Raw genomic sequence first — 25,757 nt, forward strand, 5'->3', positions numbered from 1 at the left:
ATAATATATTATTATTTATATATTTATTTCAGCATTTATTCATTGATACTTGACCATTTCTTCCAAGTTATTCCGATTAATTTCACAGGGACTGTGAATGTAGTTGTTTAAACGAAAAAGGGGGGACAAAACAAACATTTAAATCTCCGGTCATCTCTTGATGTTTAACAACCTTCCACTTACCTGATATATGTGTGATTCTCACACCTCAGTTTGATTACATTGAGTAAAATACACATTACAAGATGTTTGGAAAGATAATGATGATTCCATTTTTATTTTTTTATTATAAAAACATATACCATTTAATATATACTATATATGAACTCTTAGTATAGAATTTGATTGTTTTACAAGACACATTTAGAACTGGCCACAAAATGAAAACATCAGCTTCACAAACAAAGCAGCATCTGAATGCGAAAATAAATGAATAAATAAATAAATACTTGCTAAATAAATGTCACATTATACTAAAAATAGGTTTTCTGGCAGCAGTAAGCATTCACAGAAGCACCAATATTAAAAGCAATTCATCTTACCACATCCATGAAACAATACTTGAAGACCAACTAAGTTTTAGGCAATGAATGACGAGCATGAATGTCGGTAGCTCAGGGCCAACATTAGTATTCATTTAGGGGTTAAAAGCATATATTGAATGTCCTCACAAATCCCAAATCTGCCAAAACATCAACACAGTTTCCCACATAACATCATGTACCTTTCATTCTCATCTGCGTCTGACTCACTCTCACATTAAAGAATCTCAATAACACGGCGCCAAACAACTTCTCATTTGGTCTCTGACTAACTGTTTCCACTGTCTCGTCTGATTTTACTAATTCAGTCACATTCAAGCGGAAATTAACATTTAAAATCAACAAAAAGGCGCCAGACAATACAAGACAAAAATCAAGGTGAGTAAACTGCACAATTTACAAAATATACAGAGGTTCATTAGATAAGGAAACATAACTTAAGAGGCTTGTTGCTTTATATAAATCTCTGCACAGACATCCGTAAGTCACTTTAATATTAGATTTGACATATTATAATCCTCATAAGTTAAACACATTGTTTCTCTCAGTACAGTACAATTCACACATAACAAATAAAGACAATATTTGGCAGACGAGGCAGTTCAATTAAAACATTTTAAACACTGTTGGATGCTAAATCACTGACATGGTGCTAGACTCTAAATTATCCTTAATGTTGTGTGTAAAACAGAAATGGAGTTTAAGGATTACAAGCCAGCGTTCTGTCATCGGCAGAACGTAATTACATTTTGGGGGTGTTGCATTCAAGGAAAATGGAAAGTCTGCTGACATTCTGTCCTTTAATAGGAGATAGGAGTACGAATATAACGTGCCGATATATTTAAAGTATAATCTTGTAGACTTGACTGTTGAAATAATGATTATAAACTATCATCACAACGTATTCTTTGCATTCTCTGGTGGACTTTTGAGAATTTTGTTTAAAATGTGCAACAAGACCATTATTATCTCAAAATGTTGCACTCGGATTAAGATTGACACAAAAGGAATTTCTGGCAGATATATTTAGAAATTAAAGAAAAGCTTTTTCAGATAAATTTGTTTTCACTTGAACATACAGACAAATATGAAGCATAATATTCTCACATCTGTTGACAACACAAACACCATTGTGGATACAGTCAATAAGGCTCATAGCAGCAAATGGTGACTGTAAAGGCTTTGTATAGTATGTGTGAGAGATAGAGAGCGAGAGAGAGCGAGAGAGAGAGAGAGAGAGAGAGAGAGAGAGATAGAGAGAAGAGAGATATATAGATAGAGATAGAGATAGAGAGAGAGAGAGAGAGAGAGAGAGAGAGAAGAGATATATATAGATAGAGGGAGAGAAGAGAGAGAGACAGAGAGAGAGAGAGAGTGTGTGTGCTCAGATGTATCAAATCGTGTGCTGCTACAGCCAGTCACACTTGGAAGGAAGCAGAAGACAAAGAGCACCATCACTTGTTCTCTATAAGCATTTGCACCTTACACAGCAGATCTCTGGCCACGGTCAAAATCTGCTTTAAGTTGTGGTGCTCAGCCATTTCTGAAAGACAAAAAAACACAAATGGGCGATATCATTTCGAATGGGCAAATATTTTGTTTCATGTTACACATTTGTAATCAAGTGTCATTTGTAATCTTGTGCTCCCTGCCGGCTGTTTCCCTGGTTGGAAACACAACCGACCCAATCCGAGCTTCTTCCTTTGGCAAAGCTCAATGAGGACTTGCTGGACATGCTGGAGAACACACTTGACTTCATAGCTTGTCTTTGTTGCATTTCATGCATGGAACATGCTCAAATGTACAGAAGACATTATACACCTGTCGATCAGTGTTACTTGTGACATCAGTCGAAGGCATCTTTAACTGGTATGAGGAGATATTTATGCAAAGTGACATATTTTACCATTGAAGAACTTGATGATGTCAGTAAAGTCCATGTTGTTCTCCAGGATGATGTCCCTGTAGATCTCCACCAGTGCCAGGGCAATGAAGAGGACAAAGTGACTAGAAGAGACACACTTGGCTGCCCAGATGGTTTCCCACACTGCAAACACGTCATCGTACACAAACTCTGGAACACAAATCACATAAAGAAACGGGAGTCGATAGAAATCGGTGTTTGAGGGCTCGGGTGGGAGGTGAGGAAGGCAGGAAGGAAGGGGAGTTATCAGTGGAGAGAGATAAGAGTGAAGCAGGTATTTGCAGGGAGGTTATGCTGAGACCTCGGTGAGAAAACAAGCCATTTGACGAGTCTTCAGTTTGAAGTCTGAATAATTAAAAAATACCTATGCAGCTGCGGTCCATGGCAATTATTTCATAAGCAACTCCCATGAAGGGTTTTCTATAAATATAACTGTCTTCCAAATAATAACTAAATGTCTTGTTACCAAGCTGCCAAGTGGTTTGTGTTTTATCCACCAACGGGGCTTAAAGAGGAGCGAATCAACTACTCCTCTAACTCTTTTGCACTATGCCGTCACTTTACCTCGCTTGAAGTCGAGCAGAAACCAGCGGTAGCAGAAGTAGAAGTGGGTGTAGTCTCCGTTCTGGTGCATTAGCTCAAACACCTCAGAATCCAGGATCTACAGAAAGAGGGGACCAGAGGAGATTCAGGACAATAACAAATGAGCCTGGTTGTGGAGGTAAAAGTGAAACGCTTGTTTGTAATGAATGGATTTAGTGATACCTGACTGCTACAGTATCTGTAAAGACGTTACTAGTACTGTGTCACCTGGATTAGAGAGCGCATGTTGGCAAAGTGAGTATCCATAGCTCCTCCGTGTGGAAAGTTGTGATTCATTCTCTTCATGAGCTCAGTGAAACAGCTGAAGGCCATGGCCTCTGAAAAGAGAAAGTGAGAGAAGCGTGGGCAAACTGTCCTCTGTTGTTCCATCAATAACTATAAAAATACACCAAATGTCAGGGAAGAGAAGTGAATCAGTGTTGACTCACCATCATCCAAAATGACCAGCAGTGGAGCAAGCAGATCACACATGCCCTGTACGTAACCGATGTCAAGGTGCCTCCAGATATAGCTGTAGATGTACAACCAGGAAGTGAGCTAAACTGTCCTCAGCTGCTTTCATCTGCCACTCATACGCTGAGCCATAAGCTGCTCAGGATTCAGAGGTATTTCCACATTTTGTTATCAATGCTATTCAAGATTATTTATTGCCAGTCTTATCCTTTAAAGTATTATTTATGGAGCACTTATATGAATAAGATAAGCAGTGAAAGGTAATAATTTAGTGGTATGAAGATGGGGGCCGGGGCATTATTGTAATCCTAACACTCATGAGCACATTTACATTCAAATCATAAACCCTGAAAGGTAGATACGCCATTCATATGAAGATGGGTAAAATGATTATTTTCACACTCTTCATCACATCCCTGAAGCCGTCAGTGTTTTACCTGCACATGATGTTGCGCAGTTTCTCCAGGTTGGCAGGAGTGAAGTACCAATAGTTTCGGTCACAGCGCTGGACATCCTTTTCAATGCGGTGCAGATTTAATGTATACAAGTCCAAAAGCTCTTGCTGAAACAAACAATGAAAACAATGAATGAATAGATAAATCCAGCTCATAATACTTTGCATAAATTAATTTGAACACTTGTGGAAAAAATACATGTGCATACAGAGAAGGTACTCCCAGCCGATTCTTGAGTGGTGGCTTCATTCTTGGCGTCTCCAGACTCGGCCAGAGACTTACATTCAGGGTAAAGACTCTCCATCTGTGGCTCCTCACACAGGATGGTCTTGCCCTGCTCTTCCTTGTGCCTGAGCTCAATGTGGGGGGCCGAGTCCTCAGAGAAAGACAATGCTTCACAGCGTCCCTTCCTGCTCAAAGGCACCATGGAAACTTTGGCTTTTGGGATCTCCTCCATCTCTATGGCGGAGGGGGACTCATCAGACTCAGTCATAAGCTGAGCCTCGTCTGTCTGGGAGGAAAAGTAGGCGTCTCTTGCTCTTAAGATCCCGCTGTCGGCTGACAAAGCTAGGCTCTTTTCAACCACAGGAGTCTTGTGATCAACGAATATATTTCCTCTCCAATCTGCCAATAAAACATCTTGTGGTTTATTTGACTTTGATCCGTCCATTTCATCCGTTTTTTCCACGTTTGTTTCTGCAGATTTCTCACGCTTTGAAGTTTCCTCAATACTCACTTTTACGGCTTTTTTAAGACTTTGCTCCACAGGTTCCTCACCAGGCACTTTTTGTTCTGTTTCCCCTGACTCTGCAGATGTAACTCCCTTCATGTCTGCCAGTGCATCTTTATTTTCACACTTGGGCCCCTCTGTTTCAATGGCTCCAGACTCCTCAACAGTTGCTTGTGTTTTGGGTTGCAGACTTGTGTCTTCGTTGGCCTTCACCAGCTCCTCAGTCTTGGTAATTTCTGCAGATTTGGTCACATCAGGTGCTTTCTCCTCCTCCTCTTGGTTCTTCACTTTACCTCTCACTTGGCTGTCCTTCTCATCTGTCGGACATTCACGTTCTACCCCTGCAGGTTTGACTGGGCTCTGTGGTTCCTGAGGAACAGCTGCAGATCTCGGGCTTGTATCAGGTGCAGCGCTGTCCTCTGTGCTGAGTGAGCCGTCCGACAGGCCGGAGGTGACTGAGAAGTTCCGGGAGGAGGGATGTCCGGAGTCAGGAGAGTTTATCCCGTTCTGCAGAGCTCCATTGGGTATCTTTGGCACCTGTTTAGCCTCCTCGCTCTTAGGCTCCGTCTCGATCTGATCAACCTCCTCTACAGACTCAAACACCTGAAAGAACAAGCCAAAGGGAAGCAGGCTGCTCCAGGGGAAGGGAGGGGAGGATGTGAAGAACTAACAAGGGAGAGAATGCAGGGATGAGGAGTATTGGTTCAGAAAGTTGAGATCACATGCATTACTTTAGGATCAGGATATTAGAAATCTAAAAACTCTTAACGAAAGACTCTTTTTAAAAGACTATGCAGGCTGTAATATGGAGAGCATTTGATACCTGTGTGCTGCTGCTGGAGTCACTCTGCAGGCGAGCCAGACTCTGCCTGTCTGAGCTCTGGGGGGACTGGGACTGGGGAATAAGGATATTCAGACCAATATATTATTATATAAAAATATGTTTTACTGATATGCATCTTTGTTGGCTCATGACATGTGCTGTGCTCCCATTAAAGGTATACTCTGGGGAGTATTGGAATTGAGTACAGCTGCAGGGAATATAATGGTTAAAAGTTTTAGGCTCCAAAACTGTTAGATTCTACTGTTCCATGGTGCAACCAATATACCATGTCTTTTATCATGCAGATTTGTTATAAAAATGTAAAGCTACCCAGCAGTTATGCAACTGTACTGCCCGTAACTAGTAAACAGACCCTTACTTGCAAAATTGGACACATTTATTATGTGTTATTATTATTTCCGAACTCTGAATATAAGTGTGCATTACTCCTTCACCTCATTGCTCACAGTGGAGTTGTGGTGGATCATCTTCTGATTGGAACTGTCCATGCTCGCTCCTGAGGAGCACTTTGCTAATGCAGCAGCATGCTGCTCCTTCTCCCGCTGGCGGACGATCTCCTCGCAGCCGAGCCACTCACGCATGGTCTGTTGGTAGCACACTTGGACCTGCTCGTCCACCTGGGGCGAGGGGTGAGCGATCAAGGGTCAGAGGTTCAGGTAAAACAAACGTTGAACCCAAAGCCATAATTGTGCAAATTACAAACCTCTTTCCTCTCAGCTGCTGTCATGCCAAACTGGTAATGGCCCAGCAGAAAAGGCCACACCTCTTTACGCAGCGAGGCATCCACACCACCGAAGTAGACCAAACGAAGAAGCTCCTCCTCATCGTATGCCTGAAGACACAAGATACAATTACCTTTTCTTTTTTTTAATCTATTTTTGGATTTGCCCCCTCAATAAAAATACAATTATCACTCTCTGCATGTTTAAAACATTCAATAAGGCTTCAAAACAACAGCATTACCAACATGGTAGCCTGTAGAGAGGCCGCATGGCAGCTTTTACTGTGAATGCAGGTAATGGCCAATGCAGAGAGGTTGGTAGATGGTAACGGTGACATGCACTGGTGCATCTGTCAGTGTGATTATACAGTCTGTGCTCAGTATTTTGAATTTCACAGGAAGATAAAAACAAATCAAATGCAGGTTAAATCCAGTTTAAAAGCAACTGTCCACAACTGTTACTCAACCACAAATCTTTTGTTTAATTGAGTGTCTAAAGGATTATGTTACGTCTCTCCATTAGTCACATCAGAAATGTATATATGTTCAATAGGGTAAGTCAAATCAAAAAACATTAATAGTAAGTAATTGGTTTAAACAAATTGTTAAAGTTAAATTAAACCATTTATGATGATGTTTCCATAACAGAGCAGACATATCCACTAACCATGGGACGAGCTAGTCAGTGGACCATCGTTTGTTGAACTACTGTTTCTACGGTCAATTAACTGAGTCACTTTTGTGATGGCTAAGATAATCAACAAGTGTTATTTACAAAAAACAAACAAGTTTTAAGACACGTATTTACTTTTTCTTTTAATGTTCAGTTAAAAACCTCCCTGCCTTTAGGTAAATGTAACTGATGTTTAAATAGATGTGGACTTTGAGTCTGACCGGGCCACTAGTCACGCTTCATGCACACTGTTGTGAGACTAATGGCGTGAGCCACATGATTAGCAGAGGATGAATATGGATGAGACAGAAGACTGACAGAGTGAAAGAGATAGCCTGAGAGTGGACATGCATGTGTGTGCATGTGTGTGTGTGTGTGTGTGTGTGTGTGTGTGTGTGTGTGTGTGTGCGTGTGTGTGTGTGTGTGCACAGCATACGGTCTGCAGCAATGTGAGGTTTCGATTGCAGTGCTGTGACACCAGCGATGCTTACTGTGCAGTCCTGGAGGAACGTCTGCCACACATCCGTGGTGAGCCCTTTGTAGGCATCGCACGGCACTTCGGGCGCCACAATGGTGTGATTGACGAGAGCAGAGAGGTGTGTACGCACGGTGGACAGGTGACGGCAGTATGCCAACCCTGGTTGACAATACAGTTCATTACTGAATGGCTCTGCAGATGGTAGTGATAATTGAAATGAGGATATTACATACTGCCTCCAACACATTTTCAAAGTGAATGTGAATAGATACTAATATTTAAGGTAAACATTAAGCAATCACTTACAGCCATAAAACGCCCGAGAGATGATTTGATTCTTCATGCTGTCGCACAGCAGTTTCAGAGGAGCCCTGCAGGAAGAAATAGCACAGAGCCTTAAGTCGAGGAATCACTTAAAAAACAATCATCAATCCATCATTGAATTAATCACCTATTGCGTTAGACGTTACTCATATTGTCCTGAGATACTGTATCAAATGTAGAGTTTATTACAGTGTCTGGTCTAATCTTTTATCTTTCTAATGATTACCTGACATATAGAACAAATTGGCCGAGAGGCTTGTCTTTGTTTCATAGCCTTCAACCATCTTATCAGCCTCACTTATCACCTCATTTTCCAAACACATTCTCATGTAAGAGTGGTAAATGTCAGATAATTGTCTTCTTGGTAATTGCAAGGTTCTTGTATCTTTGCTTCTTTCTCAGTTTTGTCTCTATTGTTGAGGATGTCCGGTTTGTTACTTTTTGTCTTCAGCAGTTTCTCTGTCACAATGTAGCACAACTCTAGTCTAGTTTAACGTGCTCATATCTAACCTATCATGGTTGCACCCCTTGGGTGTTGCCCCATCAGAGAAGCTCCCCTGAGAACAAGAGGAACACGAGGACTTCCTGAGAGTGAGATGCCACATTGTAGCCCCCTGATCCATCAAGTCTGGAGGAGTCACTGCAACACACACACACGCACACACACACACACACACACACGCACGCACGCACACACACACACACACACACACACACACACACACACACACACACACACACACACACACACACATCATTGTAACTTAAAAAGCATTATGCAACAGAGGTTTTTTTAACACCATTTACATTTGCACTTAGAAGATTGAAACACAGCTGGAAACTCTTTGCATAAGCAGAATCATGCTCATCAATTGTGATCAGCTAAAAGCACTTCAGAGTACAATTAGTACTCAATCTTTTTTTTTTCTCAGTTAACCACCCATTGGCTGTAAAAGGTTACTGCGCCGTATTGCAGTAAAAAGGGGGTTGGGAGGGGCTTTCATAACAATGCACATTTATTAACTTTGTAGGACAGGTTAAGAGGATTTCAGATGCAGAGAAGCAAGCTGACAGACGAGGCGAGGTGTAACAGTGTTACAGCCTGTGAGTGAGGGGATTCTTCAGGACAGCTGTTTTGGAGGGGGACTGTGTACTCAGTTGAAGGGAGAGGGAGGAAGTCAGATGGGGAGGATAGGTTACAGTTACTGTAACAAACACAGAGTAGCATTTTCATAAAAATACAACAATTTGGAGGGGCTCGTGGGTGCTGCTCATAATTATTTGCTTCTCTGGAAGGAATCTCACCGAACTCTGACTGGCTGTTTGGAAAGAGGATGCGGAAGACATAGTCTGTGGCCTCGTCCTCCTCCTTATCTGAGACTGAGTCTGAGGATCCAGATCCCTGAGGAACCCTATTACGCAGCTTGGGAAACACCTTCCCCTGCAATGAGAATACAACTGATATTAAACTGATGCCAACAACCAAAATGTATCAACCAATACAGCCCAGCTAAACCATCAATGTGAATTAAAGATGATGAGTGTCTGCATCCTTCAGCTTATTAATAGCGGCTGAGCATGTGTGGGTGGTTTTAATTATTCTGTTTAGCTGCAGATACATTGCTACTTAGTCCACAAAAACATCCATTCAAGAAGGCACTTTTGGTGGTGCAGAGGGAACATTAAGCCACACATTGTGTTTTTGTATTGATTTATTGATCAGATAGGGCTGATTTAGCATTGTGCTGCCCTTTTCTTTGAAGAATGCCTGCTTTGTGTCATTTATGTTCTGGAAGTGAGAGCGACTAGAAAGAAAAAACCTCAGTGCTGACCTTTCCCCTCTGGGACCAGAGTGGAGGGTCCAGCTGGCCGTGGGGAAGCAGGCCGTTCTCCAGGCAGGAGAGGAACTGGAGCAAGTGGCCGCCTCTGGGGAAGCGAAGTGGAGGTCTCTGTATCCCATCCTGACTGACCAGCACCACCGTCCCCCCGCTGTCAACTGCAGGAGATGTTTTCTTGGTTTAATTATTCATGAGGCCATGTTATTTAAAAGCTTATAAATTGCAGACATTTATAACAAATACAAAAGGCAAATGAATAAAAAATGACACGCAAACACTGTGCTGTAAAGGTTTGTGAGGACCCACCTTGTTGATGACAGTGTAAGTAAACTATCTCCCCCAAAGGGATGGTCATGGCATAATCCCAGTATACACTGAAACACATGAATCAAATACAGTCAATAAAATAATGCCCCAGACCCGTTTTCGCACACTGCGTGGATCATTAGCTAACAGTGAAAAGCAAATCCACAGGGAATAAATCTATATGAGGTAAAATCGCAAAGACAATTTTATTAATGGCAAATAAAGAGAGTATTCGGGAGCGCGCACAGGCTATAGCAGGAGCATATAGTTGACTAACGCAATAAATCAATTTTTTGGTGAGACGAACAATCCACATGCACAGGAACATAACACGGTTTGTGGGTTGAGAGATGTCTGACTGTGCCTCAGTCAATAAACCATCTGCTGAGCTCAAAATAAGCCTCATCAGATCAGCAGCATCGACTCTGCATACTGAGCCACACACAAACACACTGCATTATTCAGTAACACCCGAGTGTTACACAAACAGCAGATAAAAGACGTTAAGATGCATTAAGTTGTTAGGTATTCTTCTATGAGAAGGATTGCTAATATCATCAAACACAGGCTTTATGGACATACACAATCACCAAAATCATGATCTATTTTGCACCTATGTTCGTAGTCCAAGTCTCCAACAGAGCCGTTCATGAGCTGGTTGGGTGTCCACTTCAGGGTCATGAGGTCAGCATTCTGGTGCAGAGAGAGGTAACCTGGGATGGCCTCCATGTCGTCCCTCTGAAACAACCGCGAGGATGAAGAACACGCTGAGCACGGCAGTTGTGTGCATGTATTTACATTGGTAACACATCCAAACAAAGAATAACTGACACGCATTACAGTTATTGCAGCATAGTTGGGTCGTATTAACCTGAGTGCATATCAGGCTCTTATATAGTGTTTATGGGATAACAATACAATAAGCAAACTAGTATTTTATTGGCTTTAACTTGCAAATAAATATTCCTCTGGTGTTCGTGACACTATTTAGCTGTGATATTTCTATAAAATGTCAGACAGAATTGTTGTCAGGCTGTTTATAAAACGTTGCGGCATAATTTGGACAGTGTAGAGAAATAATGTATTATATATATATCTTCTGTAAACTTGTAGCTTTTAAATTGAGATATTATTTCTGGGGGTGTCATACCTATAGAGCTATGAGTGATTAAGAGGCATCAGACAGTTACCGGTTGAACGAGCACATTGTTTTTCCCAAACAGTAAGGTCACTCTGCTGTTTTGATGCAGCGACTCCACATATTCACGAGCTGATGGGGAAGGGGAAGGGCGTTCGTCCATGCTGCTGCTGGAGTGCCGCTTCTGGATCTGTACAACACAGACACAAAATATATCACATCAGATAACAAACATCGCAAACTGGTTCTGAACTGATGACTATCTTTGCAAAATTAATTACAGATGGCCAGTCACAGTTCAGCCATTTCCCATGAATAACATTTTGTTTGCACATGACTCAAGATAATAGAAATATAAGATTCATTCATGTGCACCAATGCCCGCATCCTCCCTTATTCCTGATGCCAATGACTTTTGTTTGAAATACACAGATACAAATACACAGCACCAAGCAACTGTAAAGAGCATGGTGGTGCTGTAAGATAGAAGAGTTGACCCGGTTTAATGGTAACTTGAAGATTTAACAAGTATGAAGGTCTCAGATCCACTCTGTTCTTTCTGCTGGGACACGCTACTTCACAGGCAGCATCGCAGAAGGGAATGAAACTGATCACACTAAAACTTTGCCAGCAAGACATCTGTGATAAACTAAAACGAGCCTGGCACTAAATCTGCATGTTCATCTACTGTATTACCAGTTGTAATACTCACACACAGTGCAGGCCTCTTAGTGGGAGAGTCCTGTCTGCAATGGCCACCATGGATACGGTGTCTTTGCACCAACTCGTCAGCAGACGGGTCGGTCCAGAAGTGGTCGGCTGTCTTCATCTTTGTATATTCCAAAGCACAAGGTCCAACTGTGGAGTGAAGGTGAACAGTTACTTCTAGGTTTCACTACCAGTGATCAGCACCGAAATGATCCGAAACATCAATGAGCAGACTAAAAAATAGAGGCACCATAAAAGGTACAAAGGAGGTTATGATAGGTTATGATTAAAATGTTTGGCTTGCAACCCGTAAAATAAGATGTGTCTATTTGTGACCCTGCGTTACAAGTTGCATACATTCACAGGTAATGGCTCATTCAAATAGATATTATGTTTCAGGGATTATCCACTAATTCACAAGCAAATAAAAAAAGATAAACCGAATTTTATGAATCAACTCACGAACCTTCAGATTATCTTGTGACTCTTGAGAATCACTGTATTACATTAGGGTACAAATTATATCAGCCTTATGTGTTCCCATAACAACATTTCCAAGAGGTCTGCTCCAGGTTGGGAGAGATCTGACACAAGTAGCTCAATTTAAAAAGCTTGTTTTCTTTTGCTAAAGGTAAGATTCACCCTTTTAAGAATTATAATACATGACTTTATTATATTGAACCTGCTGTGAACACATTTCTTGAACAAACAGATATAAAACAAATCACATCTGGACTTTAACCTAACACTTTCATGAAAAACCTAATATGACATATATGTCACAATAAGGAACATAAATATGATCTGCTCAGTTAATTTAGCTGATTCAATGATATTTAGCTAATATATTTTATATTGTTCAGTTCAAAGCATATTAAAACAAATGTGAACAAAAAAATGACGTTATATTAATTAAATTATTAATAAAAAAGTTGACCATTAAAGCCCAATGTAACATATATGTAACATTTCAGATATTTGACACTATTTTGAAAACTTGTATGTCAGAAATGTGTTCTATGTGGTCTATTTAATCTGATTTATGTCCCCCATAATTGTCCTTGAAGGAGAAATGGGTCCGGGTTCTTATGGGTTAAAAGGTACAGGTCAAATTGATCAAATTGTCTGCCTGATTACATATGAATGCAGCATTAGTACAATTTGGGAGACAAATGAAAAAAAGGGTACCACAATGTCTGGATACTGGTCCAGGAACAAACTTTTGTACTGAAAAAAAAAGTTAAATGAACTTGTGTCTAAGACCGCCATGATCTCACATTTTCATGCAAACATGAGCCTAAACAGAGTGGGGCACATAATGCAAGATGACAACATTAAAAGACACAAATGCTTCCAATGTCACACGTAATTACCTAACAGAGAGGCCAGGATAGGTCCGTCCACAGGGTCCATGAGAACAGCTTCTTTCTCGTAGTATTTACTGGGAGACAAACGTGAAAGGGCGATTTTGAGGGGACATAGACTCCTTCTAACTCAAACGGTTGAAGAGCCGTTTCACCGAACCTTCTCAACACACCTGCTGTTCTCCACCAGGAAGAGGACAATCTTGTCCAACACCTTGTCAAATAGAGCCGTCCGGATCCACATGTTCTTGCCTCCCTGCGGAGTGAGGCTGGGCAGTCGAGGCATCTTGCGAAGGCCGTCCTGACTTTGCAAGCTTTGACTTCGCCTGCAAGAGGAGAGTCACAGGTGTCAACACAAACAATACACGTACGACACGGTTTTGAATTCCATTGAGTGAATCTGCATCTGCATGACGCAAATGGCATCAGTGATTCATGATTCATAAAAGCCCCAAAACATGAATTATTTAGAAGCTTTTTATATATATATATATTTAAAAAAAAATAGCCTTTCAAGTAAGCAGACAGACGTTTTTCTTCAGTGCTTTCGGTCACACCAGGCTTTGATGTAGGCTTTGAAGTCTGCTGTGATGTGCGACAACGAGCCAGGACGTGTGCGTCTCTCACTTTGTCTGGATGATCTGCTCGAGCTCCTGGGCCTTCCTACACAACTCCTCCGCTGGGCCGAAGCTCTTCCCCACCTTCATGAAGAGTGCTGCTATCTTGTTGCTACGCAGAAAGCCGGCTGCTCGCCGTTTCAGCCCGTGCAGAACACATGCCTCCACTGCAGCTGTGTGCACACAAACAACCTGGTTGAACACACTATTATATACTCTTTAACAAAGTGCACTCTACTAATATCATTATGCCGGATCAACATATCAATAAAGGACAGCGGCCACCTTCGTCTCTCTTTTGAGCTCCATGTTGGTCTCCCCAAACTGCTGGAAAGAATATCTGGCTCTTAAAAAACATGGAGCGGAAAGGTGACATGGAGCCGAGTAAAGATTCCAAAACACTTAAAATCTGCCTTTTTTCAAATGCAATTTGGGGATATTAGCGCTTGATGTGTTTTGACTCAAATGTTAATTGGTGTCAATAAGTTATCTGTCAGCTTGGTGGAACTAAATATTTGACAGACATGTCATGCACTAAAAGCAACAATGCACGACATTCAGATGTCAAGTGAGTTTCTTCACATCTGCACAGTGAATATCTACCGTATTTATAAGGTGTTTATATGGTGTTTATATGTAGCCTACATACAAACCGGTTGACACCTGCATTTCAATATGAAATGAAGCTTGTGGCAACTGGTCCCCTGAACATTCATTTACATATCTTGAAGATGTTTGTTGTGTATTTGCTCAATACATAATTAAACCATTCTGCTACAAGTGTTTGTTCAGGGTTTGCGAGGTTAAAGACTGCATAATTCCTAAATGGATTTTCTTGAAGCGGAAAAAAACATTTGATTTCAGGCTTTCACATAATCATCTTTGCATAAACCATGTTCATCCAATAAGCTGTAATGGACACAAGTCGATGAAACGATGACACTCTTGCGCAATCACTCGACCGTGCAGAAAAGCAGACATCCCTCTTCTCTCTCCGGTCTACGTGGCAGCACCTGGAGCTGTGTTGACATTTGAGTTCTCTTTCAGGACTAATCCTGTGGCTCTGTTCACATGGGGTCAGGGGGAAGGCTGGTGTTGCTATGGGAACCCCTGTTGATGGAGCTATGGGAGAGACGAGGGAAGGGAGGGGCGGCGGCAGCTCATCAGCATCACGATCTCTCTTTGTCTCCATCATCCTCACTCCTTCAAACGCAGCTTCTATCCCACCCTTTATCCGATCGCTCAGTCACTTTCTCTGTCGCTGCTGTGAACACGATCTCTGTTAACAGGGTTTTACTTCTTCCTGGGCAACAACAGTGTCATCATCAATGACATCAACTTTCAGTTTTCTTTTTATCAAAATATGTCTGGTTTTGCTTTCGTCTCTCTCCCTTCCTGCACTTTGCTCCTTATCTGTCCCCCCCCCCCCACCCCCCACACACACACACATCATTATAAGAGCAAGAAGAAATGTCAGAACAAAGGGTAACATTAAAAGGTCTCCAAATACAGTTCATCCTTATTACTCTCATTGTTCATTAGTATCACATGGCAAAAGAACAGAAAAAAAGCCACTCCCAAAGATTTACACTTTTTAAGAGTTACTGTCTGTTCACCGAGCTATAGAGACAATTCTCAAGTGTCAAAAAAAAAAGTGTTCAGTATGAGACACAGGGCATGGAGATGGACCGGGTACTCTGTAAAATGAAATGTTTGATCTGGCCCTTGTTCCTACAACAATAATGACAAACAGCAGGGACAAGAAAATGAGCGTCATGTCGGTTGGATCAGTCCTTTATGTGGTCCCTCGAGGTAAAGACAGCTAACATGGTAATCTGCCTCTAACCATCCTGTATCTGTTGCAACTGAGTGCATTAAAAGACTCTTGGACACAAAGCTGACCAACACTTCACTCACAGCAGCCGAAGGCACTAATAGTCTTAACATCGACAATGCTGAAATGAAAAGTCAATAAGTCTACGTGGATCCATGGAAACATTATCGAATGTTGTTTTTGATCAATTTATCATTTCTGTTCTTTATCTAATATAATTTAAAATTAAAATTAAAAAATAAAAAGAATTGGTGATTACAGCTTCTGATTTGTGAGCATTTGCATATTAGTAATTTAATGGCTTTGACATTTCACAGACAGAATGATTGATCAGGTGATAGTTGATTAATAAACAGCCTTTTGCTGCAGATTAAAATATGTATGACGCTTCACAACCAATTCAATTCATGTATAATAATATTAACTTTTCTATCATTTAATTGAACAATGTACGACATCCAGAGCATTAATAATCAGCAAATAACTATTTGCTATGTAAAGATATAGTGGATCTCTTTATGTGTGTTCTTATCCAAGCTTCTACTCACTTTGTTGACACATCACCAGCCAACCGCGCATGCTTTTTAGTGCATATTAGTGCACGTGAGCGTGTCCCACTGGCTCAAGCGAGCCGCCCTCACTGCTCTCATACTGCGGGTACAGATTGCAAAGCCCTCCTGACCACAGCGCTGTCACTGAAGCATAGCGCCCACCCTCATGTTCCCCTCTAGGCAAACACTGTTAGCGCTATCAGCTTGTTTGCCTAGTTTGCACTGTTAGCATCGTTAGCGACGGGCTTGTACTTCAGAGCATGTGATAGGAATATACAAAAACATATTGAACTGGGATTACATTTATGACCAATTGGTTGTATTCATGTAAGTCAAATGCAGCTTTAAAAACCACCACTGGTCTACATTGCAACTATCGTGGGATTAAATTCAACGGATTTGTCTGACTTCACATTTGTTCAAATTGTTTCAAATTAGTGCTGACTTAAACTACGAATAAATAGTTTAATTCAGGAAATTAACATATTTTATAAACTATCAATTAACTTACACTGAATGGTTGGTTGTCTCACTTTTCATGATAACTCAAGCCAACGGTGTCTTTCTGACACACATTCCCTCCACAGCATTTATATTTCAGACTCTACCTCATCAAAGTAGCCGTAATGCTGGAGGCTAATTGCTCCCCGGTGAGCTGGCCGAGCTCCTCTCCCATCCTCCACTCCCTCTCATCTCTAAACAGACCACAGCTTAAAGAGGACGAATAGTAACAGGAGTCACTGTCTATAGGGATCACATGGTAGTCAGGAGGAGGAGGAAACTGTCTGACCAATAAATAGAAAGATGAGAGGGCCATCCTTAGCTTCTTTTTGTCCACTGGGACGTATGATCGTAGTAGAGGAAAGACAGGCCTCAGACTGACCAGCAGCTATTACAGGCTGGTTAATGTCCACACCGCAGACCAAGAATAATGATGACACACAAACTTAAAAGCACTAATGGAAAAACATAAAGCATATACAATGGCCACAATACTGATTAATGTAAAACAAATTAAATAATATAATTACCGCCAGCTACTTGTGTTGCAATTTACGCATGTCCAAAATATCATCAAGTTTGAATCCTTATCTTTTTAGACATCTGTGTGAAATCATTATAATTATCATATTAATTCTTGACTTATGGAGAAAAGAAAACATGTTTTACGATGTCACATTCACAATAAGATCAAGTCATCCTCACGTTCAAAGAATGGACGGCCAACTCATAAACATAATGTCTTGGTCTCGACTGTCGCCGCCATAGGGGCATAAAAACGACTTTATTAAAAATCTGTGGTCTGTGACAAATGATTTTCATTATCGTCCAAGTAAAAAACAAAACCCATAAAAAGAGATTTTGGGTGAGCTGATAACTGGGTGGGAAAGATGTCCAACATCCTTTGCTTTCGATGATTTAACAAATGTTTGAACTGTGCTGTACATTATTTTCACATTATGAAAGGAGCTATAACAGCTGGTAAAACTGTGTCTTATACTAATTTAGATTTCTCAATATAGTGCTTTCGCCCATCGCCGTACTTCGTCTGCGAGTACAAGGGTGCGATTACATGTTCACAACAATAAAGAGCACACAGGCCGACAGAGATCGAACCGTTTTCTCTGGACTTTCGTTGGTGCATCTCTTCGCATATGATGAAGACAACTTATTCAAATAATTTTCCTACATGGTAACAAGAGTTTTGGTCAAGGGGATGTTTCATCACAGTCCACTCGTTTATACTACGAATACAATTTCCTCCATTTCCATGGCTTTCATGGAGTCTCATCACATGAGTTAAGAAGTGATTGTCAAGTCTTTGTCTGCACACAGGGCTTCCAGCTAGTAAAAATATCCCAGTTTCTGCAAGCGGAAAGTCATTTTATTCACACTGAAATCCCCAAATAGATCTTGTTATTGATCACAGCTGTGGACTGAGCCAGACATCTGACTAGTGTGAGCGCCTGCATGTGGGAAGCGTGTTTCTCACAGTAATCACGCTGCACTCTGTTAGCGCCATTTAGAGGCAAGAACAATAACATTTGGTGGAATACTGAACTTTAAATGTCCTTTATTTCTATATCACACTGATTACCTTATTGTACAAAAGTTCTGCTGATGATGCGATGATGGAAAAATACCTGTATAATAAGAAAACCAATCCAATAATAAGGACTACCAGTTTATTCCATCAATGTCTGATGGACTAAGATTGGTGTTGCCGGGTATTCTAGATGACTGCATGTATATTATGGAAAGAATATTTCTGTATGCAAATGATTGTTGGTGAATAATTTGTGTTTTGTTCGGGACCATTTGTTCACACATTGTGGTAGGGATGTGTTGTGTAACAGTCTGGATAACTTTAGGGAAGTCGGTGCTATTTAGTTTGTTATTCTTATTTCCTCCTGTTTTATGTTTAATTAGGGAGCTTTGTATTTTGTTTGTTTGTTTCGGTCAGCCAGTTGAACTCCTTAATGTTGGAGACTCTGATTCCTTTTCTGCCATTTTATTTCGTTTGAACTTTCTTCTGTCAATACATGTTGTTCCATGTTACTCTTTAAGTGTTCCAGTCACTTTCTTACTGTCAACTTAATTGCCATCCTGTGATCCATAAAGTTAGACCTAGGTAGATGTGTTTTGTGTAAAGTCATTTGTGTTCACGGCTAAATACATATTATGTTGAAAATGAAGACAGATCAACAGAAATTGAAATCATTTAAGTCAAAGAAAGCAGTTCATGTAAAACAAATCAACAGGTTAAAATTAATTAAAGTAATAAGAGCAACCTACATGTAAGGTAATAGATAGACAAATAACTAAAATGGATATCAGGAATGATTTTAATAATAAATAAAACCTCTATTTTCATCATGGCAGAATTGTTGAAGCTGAAGTTAAAAAGGAGCAAAAGCCGTGCGATTCATTGGTGTTTGTTGGTTACTCACCACAAAAGGACACAATATGGCTGCTGTCTTCGTGAACAAATTTCCTGGTGACGGCTTCCTCCATAATCTGCTTCACCTGTCAATGACATGCCAGATGCTGCATGACTCATTCATTAATGTGCCACAAGTGGTACACACACACAGTCAGTGAGGGGCGAGTTGGTGAGAGTGTTACAAAAGTATTTCAGAGAATAGTTATGAGAAATTATAAAAACGTGGATACAAAAAAATTGCGTTCAATTATGTAAAGAGAGCTCAAGACTCAGGGGTGAACTGGGGTAGATACGTTAAGATGAAGAAGAACACTGAGTGGGAAGAGTGCGTGATGAGTCACCAGCTTTCATCCCAAGGACATCTACTGGGAAATAGAGGTAGTACATTAAGGGGGTGGGAGAATAAAGGGAGGGGAGGCGTTCATCCATCACAGACCCCCTTTCTGAACAGTTTGTAATCCTCAGTGGGAGCAACTGATTCTGTTACGTCAAAGGCTGATGACATCCTATTCATGCAAACCCAACCCCCCCCAAAAAATGGAGGTCACAAGGTAACACTAATTAGTTTGGTTTTATTGTCACGGCAATGTGCCCCTCTCCCCGTTGGCTTGACAACTGCGACAGACAACTGATAAATCAATCCTTCTGGTGGCTATGGAGACGTCCCCCTGTGTGGGCAACGCTCTGCAATCTGCATGGGGAATATCAACCTCCGGATACAGCCACACAGACCGCTGTAATTTCCTGTTGAAATTAGTCTGTCCACAACGACCATATTACACTATAGTTCACCCTCTACACAAACACAGACACACACAGCTCTTCAGTGGCTGATGCTCCCTCTGCTCCATTTATCCTTCTTTCCAATCTGCACATTGATTCAAATCTTCGGTGGGGTGAAGAAATTGTTCCCTGTGAGGCAGGGAACAATTTCACCAGCTGTCTAACAGTATGATGTTCATAGTTTGATATTTATAGCTTGATCATAAAACTTTCCACAATATAAGGTTCTGTCTTCAGGTTTTTTTTAACTCAAATGTATGAACCAATAATCTTACTTTCTAGCTCACTTGCTGTAGATAGATGGATTATAATACCTGTAACTTTCAGTGGTGGAATATATACTGTGATGGTCCAGTGTTAAGAATTGAATAGCATCTATCTGTGAGGTTGACTGTGGCCTTAAGGTAACATAAAATACTGGAAGGCTTTCTCTCGAGCCTGTGTTTGGTTTGTCCATTCTGGGCTAGTGTAGATTTCTGCAAACAGATCCCCAAAACAGATCCCCAAACATCCTGCACACTGGACCTCTAAGTAAAAACAGTATATATTGTCCAAACCCACTTGAAAGTCAGAAATTAATAGAAGCACAGAACAACTTGTTTTTCCGTGATGATGCTGGAAAGAAATATGCCCACAGAGCCCTGATTGCAGCCTGGCTGTTAATGGAAGATTATTAATCTCCAAATATGATGTATATAAATATGAACATTCACTAATTGGACAGCAATCATAATGCAAATGTTGCCTGTTTGCAGCCTTGTTATCTTCAGAATCAACAGAGATGATTCATGCTGCCAACACAACAGAAACAGTGTCAGTCTGATGTGATGCTCACCCTTTTACGCTAACAATCACACTTATATAAAGCCTACAGACACAACACACACTCTCTCTCTCACACACACACACACACACACACACACACACAGGGGGCTATAGGCCCTCGTTTTCTTTATGAGTGCACCTGACATACAGGAAGCTGATTGATTTGCTGCCAAATTGAGGGAGCAGACTCCTTGTGTTTTCTCATCTCTTTCATCTGGGCTACAGATCAGGCCTCTAAGGAATTCATATGGTGAATTGTCTAAGCTCACACAACCTGCAGGTTTCTATGGAGACGGCACTTGTCTCACCGTGCATCGCTTTCACCTAAGAAGATGCATCAACAACATTCATTCACCGCTGAAAGAAACACAAACATTAATGCAGCTCCCAGACAGTAACTAATAATATCTAGATGTGCTGTGCTGTCATTGTTTCACGTATCATCCAGCCAACAAAAGTCCTAGTGAGTTCATTTGGCATCAATAAAGCACTAACCAACACTGAATTGAACATTTAGGAGCCTACTAAAATGGCACAACAAAATATATATTCATAAGAATCTACAGATAAAACAATGTGCGTCATGTGACAACCGTTAAATGTCTCTTTTACAGCGCCTGATAAATCTGATGTGAATTAACTTCTTTAGCCTGAGGGCATCAGCCAGAGTGATAAAAGATCTTTAGAGTATTCCAATTAGCTCATGCAACAGCAGAGTCAGAGAGAAAGCATTAACATCCACCCTTCATTATTCATCATCTCTTTGGCCACTGATAAATGAAGGGGAAAAAAGGAAAATCATCATTGGTTATGAATGTTAATCCCTGCACAGAGCCACACTTCTGAATTAGAGTTACACATCTGAATTAAGACTAGTATTTGAATAACAATTCAATAATAAATAGACACATAAATTAACCATCAAGGTATCGATTCCATCACAAAAAATACCACAATATCGCCTGGAACAATTGACAAGACAATCGCTCACCACAAGGTCCATTCAGTAGCGGTTCTGGACCTTTTGATCATATAATGTGATCTTCTTCAGTTGCAGTTGGCAGAGAAGTGTAGACGTTCAATTAGCTTTTTTGTCTCTGTACCTTCCCATGTTGGCTCCACCTTGTAGTGGGATTGTTTTGTCAACTTCTTAGTTCCAGAGTGAACTTTCCCTCTCAACTTAAAATAATTGTAATATGACACACACAGTAGTATATAGTATATTAAGTATTACCTCAACTGTCACGCCAATGTGGTGGAATTTATCTTAGTGTTCTTTTCTTAGCTCATCTTGACTTAGCCTGATCGACGGCAGCGAAAAGGGACAATAACAGAATTGATCTTATTGTTGTTTAGGCGTCATCTTCTATTTTGCCTTCCTGTCCCTCACTTTCAGCCCTCATCTTTCAGGCAGGCACCAAGGCCTATCTGCATGAAGGAAGGAGGACACTGTGGGGAGGAGGGAGAGGGCAAACATTTAAATAATAGTTGTAGATGTATACTCTGTTGCATCTTTCTGGGTCAGACCTCCTAACCATTTGTGGTGAAGAGCTCTGTCCATTCAATTGAATTATTCCAAGTTTCTGTTAATAAAGACATTTAAGTGTTTCACATCACATTTGTTTACTCTAAAGGAGATTGAAAAGGTTAATTTCCATTGCAGTCAACAGCACCTCGTATAGTTTAGTTTGATTATAGTGGCGCACAAACTCGCTATCTCATTCGTACCGAAACATGATTATGAATACGTTCACCTAGAATGGTCAAAAACGGTATAATAGTCTCTGTGTAAGTCTATCAGTTTCTACGACAATAATAATATTTGATGATTTTCCTGCAGCTTGTTCGTGCATTATGAAGCAACCGTGTTTTAATGTTTTCTATCAACGTGTTACCAGGAATCAGAAACTCTCTATCGAGCAGAAAACACAAAACCATGCTGGTGGATCATCTTACGCCCCACAGCCTGAACTCTTGTCCTGACTAACCAGACAGCAAGGTAACTGGTGTAGATCTATGTGGCCTGCTCTTCTAATAGTCTCTCTCTCCCTCGTTCTCCTTTAGCAAACACAGGTGTGTGTTCGTGTTTGTGTGAGCGAGCAGCACAACTCAGAGGTACGATCAGAGCAAAATAAAGAGACGGAGACAGACTGAGAGGTGTTCTGCATCAAAGCGAAGGCAAGTAGGAGATCTCATTCAAGCCAGTGTGTGCCTGAAGGTAATTCCACTGCTACAGACGTCCTGCAATCTCTGGATAATGGCCCACATCCAGGTATATCTGAGCAGACTGGTGGCACACAACCAGCTGGACAAGGAGCGCGTGAGAACACACAGCATAGAGACAACATGAGGTACATCCCACACAGAGTAATAATAACTATAAACTAAAGGGAAAACTATACAAACAACAACATCCTTCTTCCATTAAAGGGGAATACATCATAACCACTTAACCACTCAATTAGAATTCTTTGTTAACCCATCTAGAATCATGCTATTTTCATGAAGCGCTATCTATGAATGAAGTGAGCTATCATACTGTGTTGTTCCGTCTACAGACTCCATTAGGCTGCATTTGTGGTGAACAGTGAGTGAATCCCAGAAAGGCCATATACCAGCACACAGGAGGCAGGATTCATTATGGGAAGGGTCTGGTCTCCACTGATAAGACTGCAATCAGGGCTCGGAGGGAAACAAATCAGACCAAAGATTCCTCCTCTCACAAGATCCAGGATGACATTTTGGATCTTTGTTTGCTTTGCAGAAATGAAGCAACGTGAGAGGAAACTAATTAAATAAATCCATCAACTGTTAACAAACGGATGTGAAACAAAGTGGCCTTGTCTAGGATAAACCTGGCCAGGTAAATGGAATGAGTAGCCTCTCTGAAAGACTGTTTATAATCTTCCACTTATAATGCTATAGTTTGTGTGTAAAGTGTAAAAAAAAAACAATAGTTACAGGTAACATAGCAGTACAATAGTTTAGGGGATGACTGTACATTACTGTTAGTCATGTTAGGTGAGGTGCTTTTGCGAAAACCTTCCCTGAACAAACAAAGGCAAACAAAAAGCTCAACAGTATAGACTACAAAGTCAACACTACTGTAGGACCATGGAGACCTAATGGAGTGACAAACACATCGGTTTCCTGATATATCATGTTGAGCTTTCATTAAAACATCTAATTATTCTCTATCTCCACAACAGTTATTATATGACTGCTGGGTAGCTAACGTTTCCTGAACCAACAGGCAGAATCTAACGATGTCTTGCTAATGTTCAGTTAATAAGCTTGGAAGTTTATTAAGAGTAAAATAAGTATGGTCCACACATTGGACGATGACCCTTATCGTTGAACCCTGAGTGGTAGATTCTGTAAATGTCACTAGTGTGAAACTAGCTAGTTGAAATAATTTATAAGGAACACAATTAGTAATAGTTTTACGAATAGCTGGTGCAGCCCAACCCTGTGGCCTAAATGCAGGGCTTAACCAAGAATGTTACACAGAAATAGCCTCTGAATATTTTAATAGGTTTTTAATTTTTGACAGCTACAATCTATAGATACTGTACTTCAATCCTTCATATCAGATTAAGGCTGTGGTAGTTTCACCAGAATAAGCTTAAGCACCCTCAGCAGGCCCTATGTGATAATAACAAGCTGTAATAACCAGGTCCAGAAAAGGAGTATACAGCTGATCTTAAGCAGTTTTGTTAAGATAAAACAAAGAAAACAATCGTCATGAATAGTAAACAAATCATTATTTTTCTTCATCCAAATGGATGTTCATGCAAATTCGTCATCAGCATTATTTTCTGCCATGCAACAGGCTTCACAGAGATCTGTACGCTCCGTATGTCCTTTCTCCGAGGGTTGGCACCTGAAATCTACAGCAAAAGACTTCGGTAAGCTTTCTGAGAATTCACAGAGACGAAGATCTCTAAGAAGAAACGTAATTCATGATTTGAATGTCAGACAGACTAAATGGTGACGACGTCTCATTTGATATCCACTGAACTCTGGTCTACTGTTTTATTGTGGTAAACTCAAATGATGATGAATGACATGAAGTGCTGAAAACCAGCTGAACAGACCACCAGAGCTGCTTCCATCACACACACACACACACACACACACACACACACACACACACACACACACACACACACACACACACACACACACACACACACACACACACATACACACACACGGCAGAAGGCTGATGGTTTGCTCTGCCATAAACACCACAAACACAATCTGTTTCCTTCATGCTGCTTCTCCACCCGTATAATTGAGCTGCAACACCAACACCCAACACAGGAAATTAGATGTATAGAGAAAAAAAAGAAGAAGAAATACTTTAAGACTCCTATTAGTAATCTGCTATTTGATTTGGCCTTGTTTTCTAATCTTTTCAAAGAGGTTGGGATTCAGTTGAGCATCCAATCCATTTATCTCAGGCGTCGTCATCAGGAATACACGTATCGTCACCACAAGGCTTATTAATATCCGTGCACATGGTGAACTGTCCAGCTTCATACAAACTAACATGTTTTTCCAAATGGATAAGTGCTGAGTTGAAAACACCCACCTCCTTCTTGACGGTGCGCAGCAGCCTCTGTCGGGTCTCTGCCTCTAAAACACAGCACAAACAGCCGCAACAGGACACGTTTACATGCTGCCACAACTTCACTTAGTCGGTACCCTAAAAAAAAACAACACATATACAATTTTAGAAATATTGTTTTGTTGCTCCCACCTGCCATGATTGTTGCCATGGAGCCTGTCTGCTGTCTGCGAGCCTCTCATCAGCTGAGTGCCGCTCGTGCACTGCGATCCCAGCTCCGCCTCCTCCAGCCCGCCTCTTAAAGGCGCACGCACAGCTGCTGGTGGGGAAGCCGTATGCCACTTTCTATTTTACGTTTGCTTCAGCACGATTAGAAAAACAGACACGACACACACTTCACACGAGCACACACACGCACACACACGCACACACACACACATGAAACAATTGAAACAAATCAATGATTTATAAAAAAATATGAATTAATGTCCAAAGGTTGTATTATGCACTGATTATCAGAACATAGCAT

At 40.9% G+C, this 25,757-nt stretch overlaps 1 protein-coding gene across 2 annotated transcripts; it reads right to left on the minus strand.

The window, feature by feature from the left end:
- Positions 1–267: 267 nt before the first annotated feature.
- On the minus strand, positions 268–25,510 carry sgsm1a (small G protein signaling modulator 1a). 2 transcript variants are annotated; one of them, XM_034542175.1, is made up of 25 exons: positions 25,421–25,510; positions 25,253–25,296; positions 19,055–19,130; positions 13,729–13,891; positions 13,275–13,427; positions 13,111–13,178; positions 11,742–11,887; positions 11,082–11,219; positions 10,505–10,629; positions 9,892–9,959; positions 9,580–9,743; positions 9,053–9,188; positions 8,258–8,387; positions 7,730–7,794; positions 7,437–7,582; positions 6,255–6,383; positions 5,986–6,168; positions 5,531–5,602; positions 4,186–5,310; positions 3,960–4,084; positions 3,498–3,580; positions 3,277–3,386; positions 3,031–3,127; positions 2,449–2,616; positions 268–2,085 (listed from the first exon to the last, which is right to left on the minus strand). In XM_034542175.1, exons 1-25 carry the CDS (start codon positions 25,437–25,439, stop codon positions 1,997–1,999), a joined length of 3,822 nt encoding a protein of 1,273 aa, XP_034398066.1. In that variant the 5' UTR covers positions 25,440–25,510; the 3' UTR covers positions 268–1,996. The 2 variants fall into 2 exon arrangements, with proteins under 2 accessions (XP_034398066.1, XP_034398065.1); XM_034542174.1 differs by having other exon boundaries at positions 4,186–5,373.
- Positions 25,511–25,757: the final 247 nt, after the last annotated feature.

The sequence above is a fragment of the Cyclopterus lumpus genome, chromosome 9 (genome assembly GCF_009769545.1).
Source record: "Cyclopterus lumpus isolate fCycLum1 chromosome 9, fCycLum1.pri, whole genome shotgun sequence".
Taxonomy (NCBI): Eukaryota; Metazoa; Chordata; class Actinopteri; order Perciformes; family Cyclopteridae; genus Cyclopterus; species Cyclopterus lumpus.

Excerpts from the sequence above, each read along its gene's own strand:
- sgsm1a (XM_034542174.1), bottom strand. Across the intron at positions 9,960-10,504 it reads GACTTGGACTACGAACATAG|TGTATACTGGGATTATGCCA; the intron begins GTGCAAAATAGA and ends CATGTGTTTCAG. Across the intron at positions 3,387-3,497 it reads GCTGGTCATTTTGGATGATG|AGGCCATGGCCTTCAGCTGT; the intron begins GTGAGTCAACAC and ends TTCTCTTTTCAG.